This window comes from Cupressus sempervirens, chromosome 4, assembly GCF_028749045.1.
Source record: "Cupressus sempervirens isolate cs-2001-9-10 chromosome 4, ASM2874904v1, whole genome shotgun sequence".
Lineage (NCBI taxonomy): Eukaryota > Viridiplantae > Streptophyta > Pinopsida > Cupressales > Cupressaceae > Cupressus > Cupressus sempervirens.
The window spans coordinates 727444169-727454193 of NC_143121.1; the positions used below are offsets into that span (position 1 = coordinate 727444169).

Here is a 10025-nt window from a genome sequence, read left to right on the forward strand (position 1 = left end):
ATTTTTTTTGTCAATCTTTATGATAGCTTTTTTTTAAAAAAAATAGAAAATAAATAATAGAAAATAGAAATTATTCTTTTATGTATGTAGAAAAAAATTAGAAAGATTTTATGTATGTAAAAAATTAAAAGAATTCTATATACATCTAGATTTTTTTAAAAGAAATCTATTTACATCTAGATATTTTGATTGAAATAACCATAATGTAAAAATAAAATATAAAATAGAAATGTTAATATATGTATGTAGAAAAAATTAGAAAGATTGCATACATCTAAAAAAATTCTATTTACATCTAGATTTTTTTAGAATGGAAAAAAATGGATAATAGAAATATCAGTTGCATGTTTGTAGAAATAAATTAGAAAAACATGTATCTAGAAATTAAAAAGATTCTATATGTGCCTAATTTTTAGATTTTATTTTATTCTAAACTAATTATTGATGGATATATATTTTAAAAATATTTATGTAGTTTAAAGTTTAGATTTTAATTAATTTGTATGCAAATAGGAAAAAGAATAAATATTTTATATATATGTAGATTAATTTCTATTTTTAAAATTTACAAGTAAATGAGTACTTTATTCATTTAAAGTAAACAAGTTTTTAAGCAATATATTTTTATTTTAGAAATATATTAATCATAATGTTCATTTATTATTACTTATTTAATATACTTACTCTCAAATCTAAGACAATAGAAATGATATTTTATCAACTTTGAAATAGGGAAGTGTTATGCAAGTTTGTTTACAAAAATACCAAAAATATATTTACATAATTATATATCTAACCATAATGTAAAAACAAACTCCAGATGATTGATCAAAATCCTAAACCTAACTATAGGGATAACCATGATATTAAACTCTAAATCCAGTCCCAAGGTCCTAACCATGGTGTAAACCTATAACCGAACTCTTAAAAAATTTACTAATCCCTGATCCTAATTACATTCCCAACTTTAAACTTGAACTATAAACCATAGTTGTAACCATAATCATAAACTTAAACAAAACCCTAACCCTAAAGGTACAATCATAAAATTAATCATAGCTTAGACCCTAATCCTAGCACAAACCACAATCATGACCAAATATAAATCTTCACCTTACCCCTAATCATAATTTCAATGTTAATCCTAACATTAGTTTCAATCCTACCATGATATGAACCCTAATATAGACTTCACCTTGATCCTCACCCTAATCAGTCTAATTAAACCCTGACTAAAACCTAATCTAAATGATATATCTAACTATAATCCTAACTATAACTATCATACAACCCAATGCTAACCCTAATGTATATTTAATCCCTAATCTTAACTCTAAATATTCTATAAACTCTAGAATTGACCTTGATTCTAACCATAACCCTAAAATCTAAATTGTAACCATAGCACGAAAGGTGGGGACCCTCGCTACGTGGCAAATTCTGGGTCTTGGAGCCTTGCGAAAGCACTATAGAGTGAGGAAATGTCAGAAAGGTGACATTACCACATGACACAATTCTGGGCTTTAGAGCATTGACGAAACAATGCAGTGTAAGGAGGCACTAGAATGGAGACTCATGGAAAGAAGAGGAAAGACTTTCATGTCTCTGGCAGAAAACTATGAAAAGAGATAATATGATGTGTTAATCTCGAACAAAAAATGCAAGGTTGACCACAAGGGGAAATTTGGTTTCCCGAAAAATGAATGATGGTCATCGATGAAGGTCTTCCTCTCAAAATAGATGGCATAGATGCATCGTGAATCCTCACCAATGAAGGATTAAGTCGCAACCATCGATATAGATTCTCCCCTCAAAAAGGATGACTAAGATGCAATGAGGAAACTCCTCCCAATGAAGGATTAAGTCACATTCGTCGATCAAGATTGGCTTTATTTCCAATGGATGACTAAGATGTAGTAAAGAGATTCCTCCCAATGAACGAAGCAGATATCACAAAAGGTGCAAATCCCCTCCATGTGGCACAATTTTGGGTCTCAAAGACTCATGAAAGCATTGTGGAGTGAGGAAATGTTGGAAAGGAAATGCCTGGTAGCATGATGCAATTCTGGGCTTCAGAGAATTGAAGAAACAATGTAGCATGACGATGCATCAGAATGGAGATGCATGGCAGCATCTTGTGCAATTCTAGGCTTTAGAGTGTTTTGAAGACATTAGCATATAAAGAAACATTAGAATGGGAATGCATGGAAACATCTTGCATTTTTGGGAAGATGGGAAGATAGCTCGCGAAGAAATAAGAGTTATCGAATCTCGCAGCATGAATCAACCTGACCAAGAAAAAATGATCCATCGTGGTCAATGAAGAAACCGAGCCAACACAAAATGTTAGCCGCCAACTTTAGTGATGTTAACCCTCTGCAAAGAACCTATCCCATTTAAGGTCTCTCAGATTAGATATCAATGATGGGTTGAATAGGGGGAAAAAATAGCACACAATGCCCTCCTAAATGAAATTCTAAATGTAACACTAATAACCATGGTCCTACTTCTTTCCCTAACCTTATCCATGAGCGTGGGAATATACATATTATTATATAGGGCACCTTATATAATAATAAATATAATCTAAAATCCCAACCCTTATTCCCCTCCTAACTATAACTGTGACCATAAGAAAACTCCTAAATATAACCCATCCTCTAACTCTAACCCTAACCCTAACCCTAACTATAATTGTAACCCTATCCCTACCACTAACTGTAACCCTGAATCTAAATCTACCATAATTGGACTTTAACCCTAACTATAACTGTAACCCTAAACCTAACTCTAACCTTAACCGTAACCATAACCATAACCAAAAACCTAACCCTAATCCTAGCTAGAATTCTAATACTCTGTCTACCCCTAACTCAAACTATAGCCCTAACTATAACTCAAACTCTAACCCTAACTCATATTCTAACCCTAAACCTAACCCTAACCCTAACCTTGACCCTAATCCTAAGCCTAAGCCTAAGCCTAACCCTTTGTCTACCCCTATCTCTAACCCTAACCCTAACCCTAACCCTACCCCTAACTCTAACCCTAAATCTAACTCTTGCTGTAAATCTAACTCTACCATAATTAGACTCTAACCCTAACCCTAACTTTAATCCTGATTGAAACCCTAACCCTAACCCTAACTCTAACCTTAACCCTGACTCAATCCCCTTACCCTAACCTTAACATTGATATAACTCTCTCTATATATAACCCTAACTCTAAATATAAACCTAACCCTAACCCTAACCCTAACCCTAAATCTAACTCTAACCCTAACTGTAAGCATAACCCTACCCCTACCCATAACTCTAACTGTAAATCTAACTCTACCATAATTGAATTTTAATTTTAACCCTAACTCTAACTCTAACCTTAACCCTGACTCAAAACTCTAACCCTAACCCTAACTCTAACATTAACCCAACTGTAAAATTAACTCTATTGGTAACTCAAACCCTAAACCTAACGCTAATTCTAACCCTAACTCTAACTCTAGCTCTAGCTCTAACCCTAACTCTAACCATAACTCAAACTCAAACCCTAAACCTAACCCTAATCCTAACCCAAATTATAATGCTCTGTCTACCCCTAACTCAAACTATAACCCTAACCCTAACTCAAACTCTAACCCTAACTCATACTCTAACCCTAAACCTGACCCTAGCCCTAACCCTAACCCAAAACCTTACCCTAACCCTAACCCTAACCCTATCTATAACCCTAACCTTAACCCTAACTCTAAATTAAATTCCTTATATTAAATTAAAAGATATATTTGACTCAAACCCTAACCCTAACCCTATCCCCACTATAACCCTAACCATAACCATAATGATGACTCTAACCCTAACCTTAACCATGAGCATTACTCTAAACCTAACATTAACCATAAGCATAACTCTACCCCTAACCCTACCCCTAATTCTAATTCTACCATAATTGGATTCTAACCCTATCCCTAACCCTAACTACAAGCATAAGTCTAACCCTAGCCTTAACCATGAGCATAACTCTAACTTTGGATTTGACTCTACCATAATTGGACTCTAACCTTAACCCTAACCTTAATTTTGATCCTAACTCAAACCCTAACCCTTTAAACTCTAACCTTAAGCTTGACTCAAACCTTAACCCTAACCCTAACCCTAACGTTAGCCTTACTATAACCCTAACACTAACCCTAATCATAACCATAACCATAACTCTAACCCTAACCTTAACCATGACCATAACATTAATCCTAACCTTAACCATAAACATAACTCTAATCTAAACCTTAACCATAACTCTAACAATAACCATAACCATAACTCTATCCCTAACCTTAACCATAGTTCAAACCCTAACCCTAACTCCAACCCTAACTCTAATGCTAACCCTAACCCTAATTCTATCCCTAAGGTTAACATTAACTATAATGGTAACTTTGTCCCTAACCATATATCTATGTATGACTATAACGTTTTACATTACAATATCCCAAAAATAAAAAATATTTTTTTAATCTATATTAAACTCCTTATGTTAAATTTTAAAAAATATTTTGAAGCATAATTTTATAGTAACTTCATACAACTCTAATTAAAAATTAATTAACAATTTTATAGTAACCTTATCAAAATAAAAAATAAAAAGTGAATATTTTTCCTATTGCGCCGCGACTGCCACTAGCTTATATATACCTCTATATATATTACGCCGAGAGTAATCGTTCTCGAGGTGCCTATTTTTATTTTCATTAATCCCAACTTCGATTAAAATAACTTTGGGATTAAATAAAAATAGGTGCCTTGAGAACGATTACTCTCGGCATAATATATATAGAGGTATATATAAGCTAGTTACGTGTTACTCAAAGTTTCCATTATTAAATACATCTTAAACACAAAATTGTCAAAGCAAACTAATTCTCACTACAACATCGGAGAATGAAAAATAAATCAAATGGTATAAATAAATTCAAACAACATATTTGTTAAGGTTCAGTACCCTCTTCCTCCCTCATTTAATAAAAAAATAAATATGTAAATTGTTACAGTTGGAAGAAATAGACATGAGACGGCATGGAGGCAAAAATAGTGTAAAGTCAAGGAAAAAACCAAAGAATTAATCAGTCAACACTGTTGCTCGGTATATATATCTCAGGTGTTCTTCTCAAGCTGGTTCTGGGGGTATTATTAGGTGGAGGAGAAGAAGAAGTTATGTTTAGCTCTTCTTGTTCTGAGGAAGGATTGTAAGGCTTGAAATTCGCCATTGTAGAGAGCTCTTCCACAGCCTCTGTGACATGTTCAAGCCTCGCTACAATCTCCACCACCAACCATGCAAACGTAGCCAATGGAAGAGCCTTTGCAAATTGAACACTCTCTCTCCATGCTATTCCTTTCTCTGTCTCCTTCATACCACTTTCTCCATGCCATGACATTAATCTTCTCACTCTCTTCCCACATTTAACGTTATCTCCTTCTTTACTACTTTCATTCTCAGGGACTTTCTCCATAGGCAGTCTTTTTTTATGCAGGACAACCTGCAGATTCTTCAATGCAAGTCTCAGTTCCTTCATGGTTGACTCCCAATCGCATTTTCTCATATGTTGAATGCTTCTTGACAGTTCTCCTAGTAATTTGGCTGCTCCATGACCAACCTTTGTGAATGGCTCCTTCAATGCTGAAGGAAGGTAACGTGGGGTCTGCAATGTATTCAAATTAAGTTGAAATGATACTTGGAAATGTGGATCAGGTCGTTAAGGTTTGATTTCTAGATGAAAAGTGTTAAATAGTGAAAATTGACTTACTTTCTTAAGCTTAATTTTCTTTGTAATATATGATGTTCAAGAATATTTCTAAAGATGTAAATGTATGTACCTCTATCTCAGATCGGAGACATCCATGCAAGGCTACAATAGAATAAGCCAAATAACGAAGCTTCACTCCAATTTTCACGTACTGCTTCCATGGGTGCCGGTATCGAAATCGACCATGCCTCGGCTCCCAGCTAGCAAATGTGGCTTGCAATTCAAACCCATTTGTTTGACATGTACAATTGGTACTTGATAGTAGAAGCAAAAAAGGAAAAGAAAGAGGAAGCGTTTGGTATACTTTAGAGTCTATTTGGCTGTTGGCATTAGCAAATGTTGTATTTGTTTTATATATAGAATTTGTCAATTGTTAGATTTGTTAATTCTGAATTAGGTTTTGTTGAGCAGAAAAAATTTAAATTTAAATTTATATTAATTTTGATTTTAGTTCTGTTTGGCAAATCCAATTTCACCTAATTTCACCTTTTGAATTGGACAACAAATTCTCATTTCACCCTAAAGTAAGAATTCAAAACTCATGTTCCAATTTAGATTTGACACATCCAAACGGAAAATTAATTTCTTCATTTTTATTAGAATGCCTTCCTACAATTCAAACAAACAGGCCAGAATTTGATTTATTCTTTCCAACCGTAGAGATTTATAGTAAGAATATATGCTTACTTACCAAAGAATCGTTGGTGGCCTTTGAGTCTAACACAGGCTTGTATCCGCTGTATATGGGATCTTCCGATTCATCTTCAACCTTTTCGTTTTGGCTTCCACTAAAATATTCATCGATGCATCCTGTATCACATTACACTATATAAAAGTAAACACCCTTTTTATGCAGGTGATAACGTTATATTTTTCTTACAATTGAGAAACATTTAATGAACCTCTTTTGGTTTGGTCCGGTTCCACTTTGCCTACCTTGCATAGATTCCATGAGGCCTTGCAATTTCGTGACAGTCGAACTGTGAAGATCCTCACCAGCCCAGATGGGGAAAAGGAAGAGGCTTACAACCAGGAACACTCCACATCCAATGAGTACGGTGGTGAGGCGTTCATATGCCATGCGTGATATATTGTACACTCGATATCCAGATACTGTTATCATGCTGAATGTCAGCAGGAATATCACAACTCCATAATCAAAATTTATCTTGATAAAAGGGAAGAAGAGAGCATACGTGGCAGCTGCGCCTGCAAAAATGAATTTAATGGTCAGTCAAAATATCGAGAAAAAAGAGTTTCAAGATCTTGGCTTAAACATCACATACTACCAACATCACATACTACCAACTGATTTCTAGACTAAAAGTACTAAATAGTAGCAAGTTGATTACCTATGATGAACAAAGAAGATCCAACTACAATGGCCTCTCCTTGCGTTACTTGCTCTGATAGGTAACAAACAAGAAAGGCTAGAGACCCAGCCACCACGGTTCCGATCCCTCTGTTTAGTCCTTTGCCCATGGTTGCCCCTGTTTGAGCAAAAACACCCAGTGAGTCATGCTAATGTTACAAACAATTTGTCAGCCAATCTAAATTGTAAAACAGGGAGAGGAGAAGATTGCCTTAATCGTTTTCCACTTCGTTAGGATTTTGTAATGAGTATGAAAAAACAACTATTCTCTGATATTGTTATCAGAATTCAAATTTTTTTTTTGTTGAATTGATTCAAGTTTCATGAATAGTGGTTTACAAAAACTTTTCTCTTATCAGAACAGATAGAACACTTAGTAGTTATTGTATTTAGGTGACGTTTATAAAGGTGAAGCACTATGACTTTTTGGGAGGTCACCCATTCCTGTACTACTCTAGTTCGAACACGCTTAACTACAAAGTAGATTTAACCATGAAGATAACTCCATAGTTAAGTGCACTCTAATGTTGGGATGGGTGACCTCCTAAGAAGTCCTAGTGCTTCACCTCTATGAACATCTCCTCTATGAGCATCAATACTAAGTGTTCCATTTGTTCTTGTGAACAATCTTAGTAAACAGTAATTTCTTCCCATGTCAAGTGCTGGTAAACCATATTTGCATGTTCGATGATTTTGCTATCAAGTTTCACCAAAGTCATCTCCCCATTTCACTAGAGTTGAAACTGTTGTTATCTTTTGTTATTACAGAGACATGTATGCAGTTTATAATGTTAATCATAGCACATCTGGAGTCTCTCAGTTTAGTCTAGTTCATCAATAGTTAGTTTCTTGAGTTTACAGTAGAATGCTTTAGTTTGTATTTTCTTCATGAGAAATCTAGAAATGTCTAAAGACTTCTATATATATGATTGATTGTAATGACCTCTAATTAAGGCATCGAATAAAAAGATAATTTGATATCTGCTGTAGCAGATCCATGTGCATTTATTTATGTGCATATTGTGTTCTCTGTTTTTCTTGTTTTTCAGATTATCAAGAAATGGGGTCTTGTGAGCCACTACTCATACAACAAGAGTCAATGAGTTTCACTAAAAAAAAAATTACACAATTGAGTCAATAAGTTTCACTCAAAAAAACTATACAATTGAATTCTAATAGCAAAATTACACACTGTAGTCAAAATTCTCTAATATTTTAAATGCAAACATAAGATTTCCCTAAAAAAGACGGCTAAATGATTTCGACTCAAAAATAATGATACAATGGAGTTACAAATGCAAATGCAAGAGTGAATTCCCTATAAACATTTGACAACAATGCGAACATAATAAAGATAAGAACAAAACAACACAACTTATATCGTTAACTACCAATGTGTACAAGAAAAAATTAATCCATACCTGCAGAAAATTCCAGAACGACAACAACTGTCATGACTGCCCAAATTGCATTATCTCCAACTCCCACTCCTTGGAATAATGGATCCCAAAGACACACAAGAGAAACTACTGACAATGCTAGTCCAACTTTCATGGCGTGTATAATCCTTCTCGGATCTTCTACTCCCACATCCCATGTCTTTCTGCACCACCCCATTATAACCCCTTTTATACTCAACCCAATTCTTCTTAACAGTCCCCCATTTTGCTGATCAGAAGTGATATTAACTCTGCATTCTGCGCTTGCAACAGCCGCCATTACCCAGTCAATTCAAAGCAAAACCTGAAAAAATAGAGATGGTTGACAAAATAATTCGATTTTTTTACTCTTTCTGCTGCATTCGATTTTTTTGATGCAAGAAAAAACACACAAACGAATCTGAAAATAGTAAAATGAACTACAATCATGAATCTCTGGTAAACTGATATTGTCAAACCATTTAGATTTCACATTGTTAATATTTACCAAGTCGCCCTTGAAAGCAGATCCACTGATTCTAACTTATAATGCTTCTCGGTCCGAATTGTTGCAGAAATTCTAACAAGAAATGAGAGAGAGGGAATAAAATTGCATCCCTGAACTCTAATGTCCAAAACAGAAATCAGAAGAACAGCAGCCTAGCCAAAAACTTGGAGGGCCTTCATGAAATCAATTGAAATATATCAGATTTTATAATTTTGAGGATCCACCTAAAAATTGAATATACCCTCACCAGTGAGAATACTGTTCTTTATTTTATAGATAAATATATAGAATATTAACAGAAATGCGAGGTGGCAATTATTTTTCAAGGAGCAAAGATTTTTTTTGGAAAGCTTAGGAAAATGAAATAAAACCTCCACGAGATGATCTGAACAGTCAAAAGTGAGTGCCACTTACGAGGTCCAGATAATTATATTCATCGCAAATTTTCAAATTCGCTGTGTGTTTTTCTTCGAACTTGCCGGCCAATCGGCACATATGGGTAAGAAACAAAAGAAAATGACACCTAAAAATCTTCCACGTTTCAGAAAGTACAAATTATTAGTTCCTGCCGGAGGCAGGTAACTTACACTCGTTATATTCCAATTTTTTTATTTGACTGAATTGACTATTCAATGATAATAAAACATTAAATATTACTAAAGCAAAACTATATAGATGATAATTGATTATTATTTTTTCACAATTTAAAAATAAGATTTTTAATTGGTTAAAACAATGAGAAAAAACATTTTTCCCTATGGAAAATTAAAAAAAACTAACATCATAACAATAGAAACGTTCTAGAAATTTACGTCGAATGTTCCGAAAGTTCTAAATGTTCTTTCTAGATAAGGTTTGACCCATTTACAGATGGTTGTACATTTTTGTCTATCTATTGATTTCTTAGACAAGGGAAAAAACAGGGAGGCA

General features: G+C 34.0%; 1 protein-coding gene across 1 annotated transcript; it reads right to left on the minus strand.

Moving 5' to 3' along the window:
• Positions 1-5116: 5116 nt before the first annotated feature.
• LOC149563345 (aluminum-activated malate transporter 14-like) lies at positions 5117-8888 on the minus strand. Its single transcript, XM_089824004.1, has 6 exons — positions 8591-8888; positions 7150-7287; positions 6734-7006; positions 6485-6607; positions 5868-6010; positions 5117-5692 (listed from the first exon to the last, which is right to left on the minus strand). Exons 1-6 carry the CDS (start codon positions 8886-8888, stop codon positions 5117-5119), a joined length of 1551 nt encoding a protein of 516 aa, XP_089680130.1.
• Positions 8889-10025: the final 1137 nt, after the last annotated feature.